The sequence below is a fragment of the Gallinula chloropus genome (genome assembly GCF_964237585.1).
Source record: "Gallinula chloropus genome assembly, chromosome: 9".
In the NCBI taxonomy this organism is placed as follows: domain Eukaryota; kingdom Metazoa; phylum Chordata; class Aves; order Gruiformes; family Rallidae; genus Gallinula; species Gallinula chloropus.
In genome coordinates, this window is record NC_140094.1 from 21,867,169 (window position 1) to 21,887,744 (window position 20,576).

Below are 20,576 nucleotides of genomic sequence, written 5' to 3' on the forward strand. Positions count from 1 at the left end.
ATTCAGGCTTAAGCAAATGGAGGGGGTGAGGGGGGGTGGGAGAGGAGGCAAATGGGATTCAAGACTTCTGGCTGCATCTGAAAGCTTCTGCAGTTTTTTAATATGAACATAAATAGTTGGGGTTTTTTTTCAACTGCTCTTAAAAAAAAAAAGTAATGCACAGCACTTTAGCTGGGCATAGTGAAAATGGTTGGGTTTGGAGCAAAAGGGGTTTAGGTGCAGTAAAATTCACCAGAAATTGCTGTGAAGGGATCAGTTTGTTAGTGTAACTGCAAACAAACTGTACAGAGAACAGATCTGTTCAGCTAACTGCTGCTTGTGTTTTATTTCATGGAGGTTCAGAAGGCAAAAAGCACGAATGCTGATAACTGTATGGCAAGCAACAACCACTCTGGTGTAGGAGGCAGTCCCTTAAGCAGTAACATGCTTTTGCCATTAACAGGAGTAGTGCATATCTGTAAGTACCGGCGTAAAAACTCTAGTAGAACTACTTCATGAATAAGAACAGTGGGCTACTACATTATACATTCATACATGTTTCTATCATAGTCAATTTTTATATACAGTATATGATCTGTTTCTATAAATGTACAGCTCTGCATAAAGACACTTCTTATAACAGGTAGAGCATTAAATGTAAATCCAACATGGACCAGCCATATTATAATATAAATCTTGAAGAAGGCAACGTTGTTCAGCATACAGTACTACGTGGTTTTCCTGTTTTAACTTCTTACAGTGCCCGTTGGACTCCCTAAATGCATCAGCAACCACAAACCAGTTCCATTACAACTCTGTACACAACTTAAATATATACCATCCCAGTCGATTTTTAGATGGTAATATCCCAAATGAGCCTAAGTCTTTTTGACATGTAGCAGCATACTTAACATGTTCCCAGGAACAATCTGCATTAGAGGAAATGTGCATTTAACACTATCTTCAGTGATAATTAAAATGGTTACTGATATTCAGCTGAAGGCACTTATTAAATATAGGCCTTTCAAAATCCCTGGTCCCAGTCTGCAAAGCACCTTTATTTCAAAGGAAGATTGTAGGTTTGGGCATTCTTCACTTTACTAGGTGTTAAAACCAGGTTTTAAATATAATAAATAATTGGTAAGTATGTCCATTGCTGTATGCTTCTGAGACAAAAGGTGAAAGTCTGTGCTCTGGGTTATTTTCTTCCTGCTCAAATGCAACTTCACTGGTGAAAATATTGCTGAGTGGCAGACCTTGGAAGAGCAGTGTTCTGAAGGCAAGGGAAAATGTATTCAACCACTGCTAACATGGCTTTATTTGTCTGAGTCTTTTATATCTTGGTGACATAATTGTTGGGAAACAGACCTTGTTTCCCTCGTAGTCTTCCTGTCCACCAACCAGAAGGATCTAAGACAAAAAAGCAAAGTAAGTAGTGAGGTTTTTGTACTTTCAGGCAGCCTTGCAAAGCTGTTCTATGTGGGGAGAGCCTTCTTGAGAAGAGCCAAGGGGGAAAATGATGTAGGGACAGACCCTCAGCAAGCTATTTGTTTTGGCTGCATTACTGTGCCTTACAAAGAATTCTGGGAGACACAGAATGTTGAAATGCCTTTATTTTTGGTTCTTGTGCTGTAGCTGTGGCTTGGGCTAAATTTTAGTCAGAGCCTGTGACAGAACTACCCTCTCAACTTTTGGATTTTGCAGTTACAGATAAAACAGTGTCAAGAGATAAGAGCAGTTTGACTGGGGAGAGCTCTGCTCCCTGAGCTGTGTAGAAATTTGCAGGCCTAATGAGTACTAGCCCTCAGGGTTAGTACTTCAGTAACAAAACCTCTGATGTTACATACCTTCTTTAATGATATCAATCACGTCGTTGGCGTTAAAGCTAAGTTCATCTGTGTCCTGAGCATCGTATGCATAGAGTGCTCTGCACTGTGGCACCTGAGGCTTAGGTTTTGGCTGTGGCTTAGGCCTCCCTCCAGCTGGCGGGGGTCGGCTGCTTGTCTGCCTGCGGACACTGATGGGAGAAAAGGGACCGTTAATGTGTTTCAATGCTTAGGACTTAGACCTCAGCGTTACCAACCCCTCTGTCCTAATGAATTGATTCTAAAGAATATCCCAGAACAAGGGGAAAAATGTCACAGTTGAAAATAGCATTGTGAGGGTTCCCTGTGAAAGGGGCAGTTGCCATCTTTTCTACTGAAATGTATGGCTAGGAACTTCCAAACAGCAGTTTAAACGTGTAGGAGACACTTCAGTGCTCAGGCTGAAATGTAATCGTATGTGCGCATGCAGTTCATGCATCTGTTGTGTGTACACGGCTTAGCCTGTCTCTCCCAGTGCCCCAACTTCACCAGGGATTTAGTTTCGGGTACTGAAAACAAAGTTCTGGCTCACAGGCTTGCTACTTTACCATTCTTGTGACTAAGCTGTAAGAGAGACTGCATCTCTTAAGTAGATTCCAGGGCCGTCTATGGACTTGTTCTGTTCTAGTCAACTCTGAAGCAGCAGGGGAGATGCTGCACAATTTCTTTGTCACAGCTGTGACCTCTCCAAAGATTAGGAAGGGAAAAGAGGGAAGAAATGCATCAGCTAATAAAGGCTGGAAGAGAGAACAGGTATTAGATGCAATATGTCGGTTTCAAATGATCATAAATGTGCTTGAATGACTAAAAATGTTGTAGTGATTCGGGGAGACTGAACTATGATGTGATGAAATGCCATTATAACATTACTCGGCTCTTACAGAGAAGCTTTATAGTTATTTACATTAAGTCCTTGGCTTAATTTTTGTGTCCGTATGTCTCTGTCTAGTTCTAAGTCTGTCTAGTGAACTGCACCAGAAAATGAGCTCTGAAGTACAACCCATAATGGCACTTCAGTTCTAAACTTAGCTACTGGGCACGGATCTTCTGTTCAGCAGGTAGTGACTCTACTTGGGACAGGACCTACATATGGAAGTAGCTCAGCTTTTCTGTAAGCACAGTAGAACAGTAGTTAGCTGTTTTGCTGGTGGAAGCATGGTGTTTCTAAACTCAGGCTTGTACTAGAGTGAGAATTGTAGTGATAGCTATAAATCTGAACTATAATAATAGCAGTGCTACTAATTCTAACCCTTAAAAACAAAAAATATTGCTGCTGTTCTGAAGTACAAAATTCACAACTCTTGTAGCTCAGCCCCTGAGTACAGGGACCACTCCAGCTTTCCTTTTCAAAAAAGAACAGTTTTTAAAAGAGAAACACTTACCTGCAACCCCCTGCGGCTGCCTATAGCTGTGTTTCTGGGTTTAGGACATTACTAAAGGCTCTCAGTGCTCAGGAAGGCAGCCTTGCAGTGCTGCCTCTGGGCTGTTACTGCTTTAGAACTCCTCGAGGATGTTTGAGCACAGTAATGCTGGGCATGGTACTGAAGGGGAAGAACTGTAATGAAGAACAGGCAGAGCTCCTCAGCTCTCCTTCCTGAACTCCTCCACTTCTTGGTGAGCCTGATTGCTCTGGCCTGGCTTTGGGAAGTGCCTATCTGAAAAATGTTCACTTGGCTAAATAAATGTTTGGTCCCCAATCCTTGTGCTGGCCAAGGGCAACAACAGGTGCAGGGGGTGAGACTGAAGGTGCTGAGAGGGCACGGGACTGGTTGTGCTGGCTGTGCTGGGTAGCGAGGTGTTTGTACTGAGCAGATTAACGCCTGATCTGTGATCCTGTGTTGTGATGCTTACCTGACTCACTCGGGTTTCTCGCAGAAACCCATGTGCTGACAGGGATTGGAGGTGGTGGTCAGTCCCCGAGCCCACGTACCGGCTTAGGAGCTGCTCTTTCAGCGGGGCGCGGGAGGGCAGCGCTGCGCCGGCCCCCTGTGCCTGCCCAGGCGCTGCCCGCGGCTGCCGGCAGAGGGCGCCCGCCCTGCGCTTGTGCCCGGCCTCGAGCCCGGCCTCTGGCGCGAGCGGGGGTCTCGAGCCCGGCCTCTGGCGCGAGCGGGGGTCTCAAGCCCGGCCTCTGGCGGCAGCCGGGTCTCGAGCCCGGCCTCTGGCGCGAGCGGGGGTCTCGAGCCCGGCCTCTGGCGGCAGCCGGGTCTCGAGCCCGGCCTCTGGCGCGAGCGGGGGTCTCGAGCCCGGCCTCTGGCGGCAGCCGGGTCTCGAGCCCGGCCTCTGGCGCGAGCGGGGGTCTCGAGCCCGGCCTCTGGCGGCAGCCGGGTCTCGAGCCCGGCCTCTGGCGCGAGCGGGGGTCTCGAGCCCGGCCTCTGGCGCGAGCGGGGGTCTCGAGCCCGGCCTCTGGCGGCAGCCGGGTCTCGAGCCCGGCCTCTGGCGCGAGCGGGGGTCTCGAGCCCGGCCTCTGGCGGCAGCGGGGGTCTCGAGCCCGGCCTCTGGCGGCAGCGGGGGTCTCGAGCCCGGCCTCTGGCGGCAGCGGGGGTCTCGAGCCCGGCCTCTGGCGGCAGCGGGGGTCTCGAGCCCGGCCTCGGGCGGCAGCTGGGTCTCGAGCCCGGCCTCTGGCGGCAGCGGGGGTCTCGAGCCCGGCCTCTGGCGCGAGCGGGGGTCTCGAGCCCGGCCTCTGGCGGCAGCTGGGTCTCGAGCCCGGCCTCTGGCGGCAGCGGGGGTCTCGAGCCCGGCCTCGGGCGGCAGCTGGGTCTCGAGCCCGGACTCTGGCGGCAGCTGGGTCTCGAGCCCGGCCTCTGGCGCGAGCGGGGGTCTCGAGCCCGGCCTCTGGCGCGAGCGGGGGTCTCGAGCCCGGCCTCTGGCGCGAGCGGGGGTCTCAAGCCCGGCCTCTGGCGCGAGCGGGGGTCTCGAGCCCGGCCTCTGGCGGGAGCGGGGGTCTCGAGACCGGCCTCTGGCGGCAGCGCCGGCTCCCGTTCCGGAACTACAGCGGTTGGGTCGTGCTTCAGTTGGGCTTTTCTCTCCTGTTTACCCCAGGGAAATTGTCCTCACGGTTTCTGCTCGCTGTTGGCAGTGTTACACTCCTCTTCTGCGTGGGAGGGATTGTAAAGAGTCTAGAACCACCCTGGAAGCGTGCACTGAGGTACGCCTTAGTGACGCTGCTAGTAGGGGCAATTGACTGGGCTATGGTAATCTTTTAGGCAAAATTCTTACTGGGACTAGTGTCTCTGGTGGTTTTACTTCATACTTTTATATCGCCTCCAAGGGATATATGGTGCTGTAGCTGTTGTGGCAATCCAAGGCTCGTACTCTGCAGGGAGTCAGGCGCCAGACCACTGCAGCACAACGCTAACTGCTGTTTGGAGGCTGGGCCATACAGAGTATTTTACTATAGAAGGGGGTAACAGTCTGTTCAGAGGGAGAAAGAGTCCATTGGGAGGAAGAGATGCTGAGAATGACATTCAACTGAAATTTACCAAGAACCTGGATGAATTCCCATCAGAAGGGTGAGTTTCCTCTTGTTTCTCCTCTCAGTATTACATACACAGAGATGTCAGAATGAGGGCTTGTTCAATGTATGGAGGCTTTTGCTACTGAACAGGGAGGTATGCGTCTCATTTACTTACAGCTTTGGACTATAAAAGTCTATGCTTCCCGTTATTATGCAAAAAGCTAATGTAACTTTCTGTGTTGATTTCATATGCCTTGGAACAACTGACTTAGTAACTTCTCTGAGATTTGGTTACATCAGAATTAACTAACGCAAATAAGTCATCAGCAAGTAAAACACAAACTGCTTATTTGGAAACAGGGTGTGTGTTTTTGCTGAACAGGCAGCAACCTGACAAGTGGCACTCAGATTCTTCCTACAGTAAAGCTCCACTGATGTTCTACAAGAGATAAAACAAAAAAAGCTTTATAAGGCCTTTCACCATTCTAGAGCACTAAGGTCCCACATCTATTTGACAGAAGGCCTCTGTCTTCATGATTTCTGCAAACCAGGGGTTTTGCCTACTTTAGGATTTTTAAGTCAAGATCTGGAACAGCTAGTTTCAGAGTTGAGAACAAACTTGTTCTGCTTCCCCCTACAAAAGGAAGGATTTCTTGGTTCTGCTGCTTCTGGGGATTGTTTTGAGGCTTTTGACTCTTGGCTATTGGGAAACACCCTCTTACAACAGACAGACCTGCCCACCCCCTGATCTTGTAGGATTGTCATAGTGTCATATTCTGGAAGGCTGCAGCTTAGAAATCCAAATGAGGCTGAAATAATCTTGACTGTCATCCTGCCAAGCCTTCCTCCTAAAAAGAAGTCTGGTATGTGGCTTGAGTCAAAGCTGAAGCAAAAGGACTTTTAGCCAGAATTTCTGGGCATGACAGTTCCCATAAAGTATCTCCTGTTTATGACCTGTAAACTGGAAGGGAAAGGCAGCCTCAACTCTGCCAACTGTCTTAATATCCTTAAGTAGAAGGTACCATGTGCATTGAAGATACTAAACTAGAACTGTTTCACCTTCATTCCTAAATGTGTTTTGAAATTCTATGGAAGATGATGAGTACAGTTTAATAGCTCCATCTGGCCATCTATGTACAAAATGGCAGTTTACCAGTCAAAAGCAGTTAAGAGTGTGTGAAGCTCTTCACACTTATTTCTCAGATAGTATGTAAAGTCTTACCCAGCTGCTCCCTGGTCAGGTACTTTGAGGAAATCCAAGCTTTCCGGTTGCTGTGAGATCTTGCCTGATCCTCCTGACAGTTGCCGAGGTAAAGTTGGTCGTGTCATATTTGTGTACAGGCTTTTCTGACTGGCCCGTTGGTTTCCTGGGGCATGGGGAACTGGTGCAAACTGTGGGGGATTTATTACTCCATTTTGATGCTGACCTAGAAGTAAATGAAGTGTGAACACATCCAGTCCAAACTACAGCTCAATAAAGGTAGCTTTTCCTTTAGCTGACGGCTCAGCTGTCAGTGAGACTCGGACATCAAGGAACTTACAAACAAGGTAACGTGGAAATAATAAAGCTTGATTTGTAGACAGTTTGGGTTAATGGCTGCATGGACTCTTGCTCAAGTTTGAGATGTGCCTTGAATGTTACAAGCAAGCAGGAGGATTAGCTGTCAGCTGCCTTCAGCCTTCTTAATGTTAGCTAGCATCACACCCCTATTTAAAACACTGCATCACATTTTATGCAGATTAAGGATGATCTAAAGCTAGCTACAAGTGCTGGGGGTGTCTCTCAAAGTTCAAACTCTGTCCAACTCCCTGAATACTGGGTAGGCTATTTATTAAGCTGCTATAAATAGCTGTCTATTTTAACAAGCAAGGCTTTTTTTAGTGTGTGGGTTTGGTTTGTTGTGGGGTTTTTCTTTTTAAAAAAGCCTACTCTGATAGCTCAACAGGAGTCTGAATTTTCTAGGTGATGACAAGGGTAAATGCCTTGAAATAATTACGTTTCTAACTTGAATTTAAAACAAATCCACTCGTGTCTGAACAACTCTCAGGACTGGGGCATAAGGGGCTCAATTCTGCATGCTTTGCATTCCAAAAACCCCCAGTGAATAAAATAAAAGCTATGCTTATATAAAAAAATGAGATTGGTTAATGGCCTGGGTGAGCCTCTCCTTGTGATTACATCTGTTGAAAATTAGCAGCTTGAATAACTGCACAGAGAGAACTTGCAATTGTGACACTTAGAAAACCCTTCCTGTATTCAACAGCTGCTCTTTGCTTCTCATAGTGTCTCGGTAGTGTGGAAGGGCTTAAGGAGTGATAAAATCTCATGTAAAACTCACTTTGGGCTGGGATGCGTGTGTGGCACAAGTTATGGTTATAGCAAGGTTTGCTTTACCCTGAACATACACCTAACAGTCTGTTCAGCTACTGGGACCCTTCATTCCTAAATAGATGTGAAAATAGCACAGTGCATTTTAAGTGATGGAGGACATATGGCCCCCAGTGTTACTTCCCCACATTGTGAGAGCAGGATGGAGACAATTGTGTGGGACTTTCAAGGAGGAATGCACCAAAATTGTGTGATTGTCTCAGACTCCTTGACAGTCTGGACAAGCTAAAGGGAGTTCTTTCCTAACACTGGTCTTCATCTTATTTTTCTAGCTGTAATTAGTTACTCCACAAACAGTTTGTATTTTTTAAAAAAATTGATAATTGATTTCCTGTCCGTATGAAACTTTTTCTTGCCTTTTAAATGTAACATTGTGATGCCAATGGGTCAACACAGCATTTAGCTGCAGTAGTGACACACATCCTGCCTGGGCACTGGTGGAGTTTCATCGGTCTGTGAGCATCTAGTCCAACTGCACAGTGGAACGTTCGGGAAAGGGTGGGTCAGTAGAATATTGTTTTCTCCTCAGAGTTTACATGCTAAATTAATTCCTTCTCTCTAGGATAGAGGTGAAACACCCTGATGACATCAGTTCCATGCAGAAAGTTAGCTCAGTGGTTTGCTGCACACAGAGGCAGGCTCCTGTAATCGGGACTCTGTTGACATGGCTGTTCAGGAGTTGTCATTAAGCACTGGGCATGTATAATTACAAAAGGCCACACTGCATGTAAGGGCATCTACTGGTGCCTTGGACATGTGTGCAAATCTACATCCAAACTACCATACCTATTTGAGGCAAGTTTGGGTTTGCTCTGCAGGCACTAGGCTGCTTCAACCACTATTTTTTCTTTTCTATGTAGCTATAAAACTACTGAAGGGTTTCTGAAAACTAACTTTAACTACATTCTGTATGAAGATTTAGTGCTGAGTTTAACTACAGTAATGTCCCACTTCACTACAAGCAGTTCTTGCAGATCATGTAGTCCTCAGTTTCACTTATACAGCTATGAAGTTTTACTAGGACTGGGAACTGTGTAGTTAATTTGGTGACCAAGACTAGCTGCACACCCAACTTTCACCATTAGTGCTGTGCTTCTCAAGAAAAAGCAGCTGACTGAAAGACAACCCTTTGTTTAAAATTAAAAAAAAAAAAAACCCCAAACCCAACAGACTGCTCTGGAAGTGTAAGTAAAAAAAGCAACAAACTGCTTGGGAAATGTTTGGTCAATGGAACATTGTTCTTCCCTCTGAGTTCATGGGCTAAATTAATTGTATCTCTGAAAGGCAGAAATGAAACACCCTAATGACATCAGTCCCATGCAGAAAAAGTCATGTTTTTTACTGGCACAGCTGAGATGTCTCAGCATTCAGCATACACAAAAGTTCCTACATAACGGGTACAACAAGGAGACACAAAATGCAACTTATTGTTTACTGGCATTGAGAGCAGCTTTGTTGCAAAGCATCATCTATGGCTTGGTAAGCATAGAGCTTCTACCCAGGAAAGGAAAGTGGAGAAACCCACAGGCTTAGTTTTAGGTTCAATGTCTTACACCAAGTGGCTGAACATGCCAGTGCCCGTGACAACCAGGGTACCTGGTGGAATACCAGTTTGCTTGATCAGCTGTAGACTCCAACAACAGGCTTCATTGATGTCTGCAGCCTGTTTCCCAGGCAGGATCTTTTAAAGGGGATTTGCTACAATTTATTTTATTTTACCGGGTAAAATTTACTAGGTGACAAGAGTAAAGCAAAAGCCTGAACTTGTAATTTTGGTTTTGCCTGACACTAAGAGGACTTACCAGGAGGCGGTGGTGCAGCTCTCATAGGGTAAGTCTGACTTGGAGACCTGTTGGAATACTCCCTGCTTTGGGTAAAGCTCCGTCTAGTAGGACCTACAAGAAAGCAGCAACATTTTGACCCCCTTTCACAATGAGGTTAATCAGGTAAGTCTTTTTTTCTGCCAGACCCATAGTCTGTGATCAGAAAGAAATGATCTTCAGAAATAATGACTGACACCTACAGTGCTGCCCAGGTTGTGCTAAAGCTTTAGATTTGCATCTAAAGGGATGACTGACTGGACTGTCTCCCAAAATGCCCAGCTAATTGTGCCATTTATACTATGTCACATGATTAAATGCCCTCATTCCTTTTGCTTTGGGGCAAAGAATTTCAGGCACTTCAGAAACAGCTGCTAGATATTGAAAGTAACAAAACTGCAGCATGACTGTAGAGCAGCAGGGAATTAATTCTGTGTCATTCGGATCTGTAATTTGGCTCTTCTATAAAGAACACACTGGGCTAGAGGCAAGCAAGGGGAGACCCAATGATTCTCTACATTCCTAAACCATTCACTAGGTCCTAAGGGAAAGGCATACTTACGGGAATTCTTTGGTAGCCCTGGTCCAATGCTGATCTGCAGCACTTTATTACTTGGCTTGAGAGAGGCAATATCTCCTTGGCCTTGCATAAACTGCACTTGTCGAGAACCACTGCTGCTCCAGGGCCCCCAGCTCTCCTTTTTCAGCTTCACTTCAAGTCTAATACAAGCAGATGAGCACATGAATAAAAAGAAAGCATTTCCATGCCACATCAGGACAGTATCACTTGGCAGAAGATAACTTAGAAATACAAAAATATAAAGCTTAGACTGAGAATCTATACTCCTTGAGTGACTTATCTGTCATACAAACCTAAGTATCTTTTCCATGCCTTTGGTATTGTAACGTGCCTGGAGAGTACAGTGAGCTTTCAGGAAAAGCACGCAACGGTCTGAGTGAGATGTGTCTGCCATCAAATACCACTGCCTCTGCAGCAGATTCTACAGAAGCAAGATAGAGCACTCTGTTCCTAAACATTCTGCAGTATATGCCATTAGAGTTATGTGTGTGGTGTGTGTGTGTGTGTGTGTATGTATATACATATAGATGCACATATGCATATGATATACACATCCATACGTTAGCATGTATATGCCAGTATGTGTTGTAGGAGAGGGCCCTGTGTATGTTCTGGGAGCAAACATTTTTGCATACACATACTTGAGTCTTTCCAATTTAAATTTTTTCCCATGTGCACACACAGACACACACAGACAGACACACAGACAGACACACAGACACACACACAGACACACAGACACACACACACACAGACAGAGACACACACACACACACAGACACACAGACAGACACACACACAGACAGACACACACACAGACAGACACACACACAGACAGACAGACACACACACACAGACACACACACACTCTCTCTCTCTCTTCTTTCCCAGCATTTCCATGCTACCCCTCTGCTCTGAGCTGTAATCAGAGATAAGCTAAGGAAATTATGGTGTGGTTTTGGACAAGATCCCAGAAGTACAATACATTACATCTTGCATGAACAAAACATTTACTCCTGGTACTGGCTTTGGATTCCCAGTGTATAGGAGAATGTTCTACAATTGGCCTTCAACAGCCTTTCCAAGCTAAAATAATAATCTCCTGTTAGCTTTTATAAGTGTTCCACTTTTTCAAAGGAAATAAACATACAAATCCAAGGCCTGTTGTTGCTAATCTGCTTAACAGGTAGAGGTATTAACAAAAGCACAGTTGTGAGTATAGTTTCCAGCAGGTCATTACAAATAAAATGCACATCAAACATTCTGTAGCTTTCCCAGGCTTGTTTCTAAACATTGTTCCCAATACCATCTAGTGAATGAGGCTGCTTTAGCGTTATCCTCTCTCCCCCTGCAGCCCACAAAGCCCCCACAGCAAGCTTCAACATTCCACAGTTACATTATAGCACCAGGATTGTGTTTCAAACTCCATTTGAAAAACCGTGCTGTTTCCACTCCTATGTCAGGGTTAAGGAGTTGCAAGAGGATGTTCCCTTCTGGTGACAGGAATCAGCAGCCAGCACAGAGGGAGTGCTTGTGCTGGGGCTGTGTGTTCACTGTGCAGCGACCAGCTTTGTGGTGGGGCCAGGGCTTTGCTGGCACAGAGCTGCAGACCCTTGAGCCCGATGCTATGGCAGTAGAACAAAGGCAGCTCTTCTGTGCGCACAGACAGGGGAAAGCAGCAGCTGGCCCAGGTACAGTCCTAACCTATCACTCTGAGGAGCTAATCAGAAAGTCAGGTATCCTTGCACATACAGACTTTAGCACTGTGTTGCCTCTTACTGTTTTAAAACAAACCAGAGTGGCAAGAGCTCAACACCTAACACTCACCCATTTGCTCTGGCAGCAAGAACAAAGATTATTTAGTCTTAAAACCCCCACCAAAGTCACCGTGACTCACGTATTGCTAAACCTCAGAGGTAGTTTTCTTTGCGTCTTCTCTTCGTATCGTTTTGATAAGAGGCTTAAAAACTCCGTTTTGAAGACCGATTCCAGCAAACTGTCATATTCCTCTTCATGCAGAATGAACATGTCATCCTGCATTGTGCTGGAAAGGAATCAGAGCATGTACCATTCAGACTAAAATTTAATCAGCAAACACAGCCAGCATTATAATAATAAGAAGTCACTGCGTACTTACTTATACTTAATGTTTTTGAGTCCAAGCAGCATTAATTAGAGTCCTGCTTTCTGAGAACAGGACTGGGTTCTACATTTGTTTTTATCAGGAGCTGATAATGGAATAGCTGAAAGAATCCTTTCTGAGAGACAGGGATGCTACTTAGGCATTTTACAGTAATTATTATTATCAAAAGAACATGTGCTATTAAAGTTACAATTAAAGTCAATCTCTTTCTTTAGTAATGGCAAAACTTGTGATTAGAGGTGAATTGAAAACGTGAGGGTTATACCAAAGTAAGCCTGAAACCCAAAGGAAGCAAAGTTGGAATGATACTGCTCCACTTCCCATCCGCTTTACCAAAAAGACCACACATGTTGGGTTCCATTGCCACCTTTGGAGCAACTCCTATTTACACCTGCTGAAGATGATGCACGTCACAGGCAATTATACCAAATTTACAAGGGTTATTGCTGCCCTTCCAGAGTCCTTTAACGTTAACACAATTCTGTCATTTCCCCCACCCCCCCAGCCAGGGTTACTGTTGTTCCAGCATGCTTGTAGTATGTCTGTATGTGTAGTGGTCTTCCCTTTAACCACATGTTTGCATACTTCCTAGCTATAACAACTACATTGGAGCCTGGCTGTTTCTCCAGCCTCCCTAGAAAGAGTTACAAGCGAAGTTTTCCAAATAGCACTCACACAGGCCTTAACAACTCTGCAGTGCTGGGCATTGCTTGACCTTGCTGCAGAACACCTCACCGCCGTGGTACAGCACAACATGGGTGTGTACCCAATGGAGGAAGGCACAGCACAGTACTTTTAGCCACTGTTAAGTATGCCTGGCAGAAAAAAAACATGTGGCTCCTTTTCATGGTTGGTTGTTTCGCACACTGCAGGGCGTCTGAAGCCAAAGCTTCACTGCTCTTCTGTCACTGTTGGTCAATCTTCTGTTGCTGTTGCTAATACCAGAAACTAACATGTTATAATAGCAGTGTATTTCAATGCATTAGCTATTGCCCACCACTGAAAAGGGCACACACTGTGTGTATGTCTTGCTGGAGAAAGGTACCTTTCAAATCCTGCTGGATTTAGAATTAACATTCATTATGCACCTTCACCATTTTTTTTTCTTAAAAAAAAAACAAAAACAAAAACAAACCCACAAAAAAAAAAAAAACAACCTACCAAAAAAACTAACCAAAAATAATCCCCAACCCACCCCCCCCCCCCCCCCCCCCCCCCCCCAGTGCAAACCAGTACACAGGCTTCAGAAAGAGCTCCTGCTGGGAAGTGCAACCATCTGCATGGCGGTTGTTGAGGCTGTGGAAAACCAGGCAAGTGGCTCTGGCAGCCAGGTGATGGGCAGGCCAAGGTCACACACCCATCATTAAGAAATAGGTTCTTTCAATGGCTTGCATAGCAATACATCAGACACAGAAAGTGCTGGTATCTCCTTAAATCTGTATTGGTTCAACATTTCAGAGTCACTCCAAAAGGAAATTAATTACAGCACAAAAGGAACTCCACAATTAGTGCATAAAGAAAAAGCCTTCATCAGAGACAAACCAAGGTCTATTTGCCCTAATTTTCTGGTTCTAGTTACCTAGCAATCAGCAGCTTTCCCCTCTGAGCATGCTCCACCCCTCTCCTCTCCCAGCTGGCGTGCCTGATTGATTGCCTCTATAAAAGTGCAAGCCAGAGCAGGGCCCAGCTTCCTGCCCCTCACTGCTCAGGGTGATAGAAGGCTATGACTTGCTCTACAAATGGTGAGTACATTTTTAAGCATTATGCATTAAAAATAGCTTCACAGTGCTGCTGGAGGTGGGCTGGACTGTTGGGTATGAACATCCAGTTTCTACTCACTTGAGATATTCAGGGGAAGATTTGAGTTGTATCACTGCTTTTCTTAAAACATTACCTACTGCCCATGAGCTCCACAGTCTTCTAATCAGGAAATCTTTCCTGGGGCTTGGAAAAGGCTGTGTGACACTACAAGCTTACTTAATTAGGGTTCAAAATGGCAATAGTAAACCTATAAAAACCAGTAAGAGCAGGACCTCCCTTCTTATCATCAAGCAACTCCAGTCTCAACAAAGTTCTGAGTGAGACACACAAGAAAAGCCCAAGACCTACAGTAAATGTTATCTAGTCCCTGGTCCTACTTTACTGGCTTGGTGAAGAGTCTGACTTCACAATAGCATTAGAATGTCCTGTGTCACTCCTTATCATGTGAATTCTAAAGCTTTGTTCTTTACTGTCATTAAAAATTTATTTTTGTGTCATTCTATATTTCTAAAAACACATTTCCATGAGATTACAAGTTATTCTCACTGCCCTCAACAAAAAGTTGGGCATTTGCATGTTAAATTGCGACTCCTTTAGTAATTTAAATTGTTAGGTAGTGTAAATTGCTGCTAAAACATGTCAACAGTGCTAATGATTCTGCCTGTGTTGTGTATAAGTGTACTGATACAAGCCTACGTCAATATGTTGTACAGGGGTTCCTCTCTCTCCCTTCCATTTAAAAATATTTAATTCTGTGTTGATGTAGTTAAAATTTCATACAGTGCATGAAAAACAGTTCAAGTAAGAACTGAAACTTAGAAAACTTTGAAGCTGTAGTAAAGAATAGAGCTAAATCCACTCTAGGTAAGCTCATGAAGAATGTTACTGCAACTATTGTCTTACAGTGCAGAGGTTTGAGAATCACTTCAAAACCAGTCGGGTGTAGAGAATGGAAATTACAGGGACAGTAAAGTGGAGTCTTGGAAGCACAGGGAAGAATGCAAGTCAGAGCTGCTACAGCTTTTGCTTTGACCCTGATGGCTGAAAAACAGTTGTGGATTTTTTGTTGGTTTTTGTTTTGTTCCCCCTGCAAACAGGCAGTAGGTGTAGGCAGCACCTGTACTCAATAACTGTTTCACTCGGGTTTTACTAATTGAAGAGTGTTAATTACCACAAGTGCTAACTCCTGTCACAGGATTATTTTTGATTTGAGAGAAGCAGTAACTTTTACAGCCTCTGTAGCCAAAGTATTACTAGTGTTACTACTAAGCTGCTTCAATACAGAGCTGAGAGATCCATTAAGACCCATTTTGACTTCAGGCCCTAACATGCTTAGAGGGAAAAGCCCTCTGCCCCCCCCAGGTTTTCAGGGTTTGGTTTCAGAGGAATGCCTGTAGAGTTGGATAGATTTTAATTCTGACTCTACTTCTAGCCTGCAGAAAACACAATGCTTTGTACAACAAAATAAAATTAATAAACCAAGTTCAAAACATTGTTAGATGTAATGTAACATACCTGCTTTTTAAGCACACTGGTTTTGCTTCAGGAGGCTCTGTGGAACTGTTATTGGCAGGGGAGAGGAGTGCAACAGCTTTCACTAACTTGGCAGGCAGCCATGCTTCTAGCTGACTCAATGTGACTATGCCTTTGGAAGGCTACAGGCACAGTTCTAGCGTCTGGCTGCAAGCTGCTGAGGGCTTGCACAGCACGCTGCCCAAACTTGGAGCACTGAAAAGACAGGTTCCAATCTCATCTTTAACCTAGATCTATTACAGTTAATTTGCTGCAACTTTCATTATAAATACGTATGAAAAAGCACAGGTTTTGAAAATGGTACTGTGAGCAGGCACATCTTGCAGACCCTTCCCTAATCCCTACATGTCTGTGAAAAATTCTACAAGTGTGGAATCTGCTGGTTGTAAGTACTGGACAATGCCTGTTAGAAGTTTTCTGGCTATGCTATTGGGGAAGTTTTATAAGCATACACTAAAAAACTCTTTGTAGTAGCTATCAATACACAATATTCAAACATAAACTTTTTTTCTATTAAACAGTCATTTATTTCAATATTGAAAGTATCCCTGGTTGCCCTGGATTGGAAGTCTTTTATATTAAATTGTACTCAGCTATCAGCTCTGACAAACTGCAGTAACAAACCCCATCTTCAAGGATATGAAGTTATATAGGCAACAAACCATTGGTCTCCTGGGCGGTTTCTTCCTGCTTTTGCTCACCTAACTGGTTTTCTCAGCTGTGTGGGCACCTCATATTTCCTGCAACCTGGAATTGGCTTGATAAACAAGTCAAGGGAAGTGGTGTGAAGTCCAACTAGAAAGAAAGGTTTTAGTAGTTCACCAGCAGAACTCCCCTTTGGGAAGCAGTTTACCAAGTTTATTTCTGTAAGAAAGAATTATTTCTGGGATACAAGCTTGATCCAAAGCTTTAACTAGAACCTGCTTGTGCATGGTGTGTACATGCTTCATGGAACACATTTTAGGGTACACATCAGATAGGTGAGACCCAGCATAAAAAAATTAACAGCTAGTCAGAAAATGCTCGTGTGTTGCCCATGAAGTTAAACACCTATTGCTTAGCATACTTCCTAGGCCTGGGAGTGAAAAGGTCGAGCTTTCTGGATTCAAATTACACAGCTTCAGAAACTCATCCTTCCTCAGTCATTTTATTCCCCTCCTGTCCTGCACAAATTGCTTGGTTAGTGAAAGGTATTTTCAAGCTACTCACCTTAGAGATACAGAAAGAATTCTCTCCATTTCCATCTTCCGCTTCAAGACCTCCTTCACTTGGCCTTTCTCTGGACCCTGCTTTACCTTTTCACGCCCAATCAGGTATATGCACTTGGGAGTGAGGATGAGATCTCGCTTCACCGTCTGAAACACAGAATTGTTTGAAAACACATAGCTGTGTGGTGACCAGTGTGCCAATGTGATGCTGTTCCAAAGATATACAGTGTCCTGTCACTTGGGGCAACACTGCTAGTTCTTGGTTGGAATGAAAAAACCCCAAACCCTGATGTGATTTATCACAACGCACAGGACAGGGAAGTGGCTTTATTCTCCATTTCCTAACTAATGTGGCTTTCTGCCCAGCAAGTCCCATAATGCCTTCATCCTGGGACAACAGGTTTCAAAACAGCAAGTTACACAGGGGGGTGTAACTGTTTCCTTACGTGTCTTTTGACTCCAGACCCTTTTTTTCAAGCTGATACGAGATGGTATGACACTAACATAGTGGTGTTTTTGTTAAAGGATGGTAAAGACTCCTCTAAATCCCTAGTAGAACTAATCATTAGGTAGGTAATGTTGCTGCTCTGAAACCCACCTTAAACCGTCTATCGTATTTAGTTACAGTGTCTGCAAAGTCAATCTTCTCCCGCTTGCCCACAAACTGGCGTAGCTCTGGATGGTCCTCCATGCCTATGTAATCTCCCACAAAATTCCTGTTGATGCTGTTTCGTCTTCTCTCCTTCTTGTTCAGCAATAGATCTGATGCTTAAATACAAAAAAACCCCACAACCCACATTAATTAACAGTATTTACTAAACTTTCTGAAAGATGTTTCAAGCAGAACTTGAAGAAATGACAACTAAATAGTTTATAATACAGAACAATCATTGCAAGTCATCCTTTCTGTAAGGATCCATGCAATTAATAAATCCATTCCTAATGAAACACACCAATGGCAGGCTCAGTGGTACTGATGAATTGGGAGCACTATGATAACTGTAATTTCTCACTCTTTGCTGTTTGCTGGAAATTAGAGTAACTCTTCCAAACCCAGAATGTTGTTCATTCACACAACCCAGGCCACACATGCAACTCAGCATTACAGTTTGGGGTTAGTTTGTATCATATACAGACTGTACTTCTCATTACCTGACTGGTGTCACTGGGTGTGCAGTGTAGTGTCATAAATTAGAGTTTCCTTTCCTTTAGTCTGTGTTGAGTCTATTTTGCCCGTGATGCCAATTGTGGAATGATCTCTCCCTGTTCTTATTTCAATTCCTAAACCTCTCAATATGTATTTTTTTTCCCTTTTCCAACTGAAAAAGGAACTGATAGAGCCATTTTGGTGGGCATCTGGCCTCCAGCCAGGGTCAAACCACCAGACCAGGTCATGTATAACTATGAAGCTTTTCCTTTTTCGCTTCCCCTGGATCATCCCCCACCTCTGTCCTCCTCAGTCTGGCTTTATGTTGAGAGCAAAACTCTGAGTAGTGCAAGAAATCCACGCATACAGAGCAGCCAACTTCATCAGTGGTGCCTTAAGGGTCCAACTACTTGCAGTCATTCCTAGACAGCCATCTGCAATACCACAGTTTGTTCTCTAGAGAAAGGCATTTTCTTCATCTCTTGTGGCACTCATTCTGTTCCTGGGGCCATGTGTGCAACACCCATCATGAGAAGGTCTGACCTACCTTCTTCTCTCATCTGTACGTATTTCTTCCTGGCCGCGTATTTCCTCCACGCCTTCTGGATCGCCCTGGCATACCCATCGTACTTCCTCTCTCTCATCTCTTCTAACAAAAATAGCTGTACAAAGAGATAGTAGGGTGGGTCAAACACTTTAAATGAAAAATTAAAGAAAAGGCTGTGTTTCACTTTCAACAACATTCCAGTACCTCTCCCTCTAGATCCAAGCTGATGCTTCTACCCTAACTATGGGATCTGAGAGCAGAAGGTTAAGGTCACCTTTTCCAGAAGAAATCTCTGATGCTTAAGTGGTTCTGGCTCTTACCAGTCTACCCACTGATACCAGTGATGAAGGAAGAGTAACATGGATGGTCCCTGAAATATCCTGCTGGTACAACTCAAGGTTCTCCACTGGGCATCTATCCAGCCTTCATCTTTACTGTCTCCAAATCTCACATCTCTTGTCAGACTGTTACCACGCCTATGGGGACCTGTGCAGTATGTAACATAACACACTGTATTTACATGCAACTTTCTTCCCTCTCTGAATTCCCTGTCTCATGTTCCCCTGGCTCCATTCTTTCCCAGTAGTGAAGCTTGTTGGCTAGCTGCTGGGTTTACAACTCTGATCTGGTATTTCAGGATGACAGAATCAGATTTTTGGGTCTGAAATACTGACAAAATTCTAGAGGAAATGCTGATTTCTCAGCACGGAAATGGAAGCTATGTCCCCTTTTTAGTAATTCCCCAGGTGCCACTAAAATATATGTACATTTAATGCATTAGAACTTCATAATTACTGTAGGATTCAGCGTATTTCACTATAGCCTTTTACATACATTGGATGTTTTCCTGTCTCAATAGAAGAACAAGCATTTGGTGAACTACTACAGTCAACTGACATGACTGTTGCTCATTATTTCCCTCTACTGTCTGTTAAACATTAATAAGGACTCTCTCCTAGCTTTCCAAAGAGACAATCAGTAAGAACAGGTATATCACAAAGCAAACCTGGGCTTTAGGATCCCTTTTTAATTAGCTGCCCTAAACCATGCAAATCTAGAAAAATACTGTTGTTCGTCTTGATCTTAGAAAGGGAACCTGATCTAGTGCAAGCCATTTCCACAGACCCTCGCCTGCTGTACAGAGTTATTTATTCAGGTGTTTGATGGAAATGTAGAATGAAGCCTCCTTTCTGCCACCCATAAAACCTTATTTCACAGTTGGCAACTCTCCATTTACAGCAAGTTTATTTAAAAAAACCTCTTCACAGCCACACAAGCATGAGAGAGGGTTTCAGCACACAGCGCTCCTGATGCAAAAACTTCCTCAGCTTCAGCAGGGGCATGATCGAGCCCCTGTGCAATTCAGGTTACAGTAACAATATTGCTGCCTGTCTCTTGTGAACACTCACCATTTATTAATCCAATAATGCTAATTGCAAAATAGCCTATCACCACAGTTGAAGATCACAATTAACTAAGCTCAATGAAAACACTGAGTTAAATATAGCTCCTAAGTTATAAAAATACTGGATACATTCTTTCCTAAATATTCATTATAAAGCCTCCCCACAGTCCTAGGCAAGTAACTAATTCTTTATCTGATAAACCACAAAAGGTGCTCTTTGGAAAAAAGAAAAATTTTCATTTAAAATCTAAAAGCTTTTTTCTCAAAAGTAATATAACCTCAGCCAATATTTTAGTAGTGTGAGAGACTCTTTGATATTAAAAGATACAACTCAAGCATCAGAATATTCAGCTTATGGAAAATTTGTCACCTTTAAAAGGACCAGACTATTTTTAGTACCTGTTTAAAAACAGATCTCACAGCTTTTCAAAAACTAATTTTATAAAGAAAATGTACACAGGAATTGAACACATTAAAATCAAAATGCACCCAGAAAAGCTTTGCTTTTTTTTTTTGTCTTAACCCGGAGAACTGCCCTTCAGTCAGACTTGGCTAGGCTGTTAAATCACATATACATGCAGCCAGGGCTTAGTAATACAAAAATGCATTAGAATGGTTAGATGCATCTGTTGGAAAACCTTTTTCTTCCTCTTGGAAACAGCCTAGTAGCATATGATGTTTGGGTACAGAATATTAATGTTTTGGCCACTTGAGAGTGAGGGGAACTAGATCCAAAACTAGATCC

At 44.0% G+C, this 20,576-nt stretch overlaps 1 protein-coding gene across 1 annotated transcript in view; it reads right to left on the bottom strand.

The window, feature by feature from the left end:
• Positions 1 to 296: 296 nt before the first annotated feature.
• Positions 297 to 20,576, bottom strand: part of MYO1E (myosin IE) — a gene marked incomplete at its 5' end in the record, with an annotated part of 81,725 nt that continues 61,445 nt past the window's right edge. Inside the window, 9 exon segments of the mRNA XM_084268268.1 lie at positions 297 to 1,389; positions 1,827 to 1,996; positions 6,521 to 6,725; positions 9,490 to 9,582; positions 10,070 to 10,227; positions 11,985 to 12,131; positions 16,734 to 16,879; positions 17,331 to 17,500; positions 18,427 to 18,541. Of these exon segments, the coding sequence (XP_084124394.1) occupies positions 1,313 to 1,389; positions 1,827 to 1,996; positions 6,521 to 6,725; positions 9,490 to 9,582; positions 10,070 to 10,227; positions 11,985 to 12,131; positions 16,734 to 16,879; positions 17,331 to 17,500; positions 18,427 to 18,541 (1,281 nt within the window). The 3' untranslated portion in view covers positions 297 to 1,312.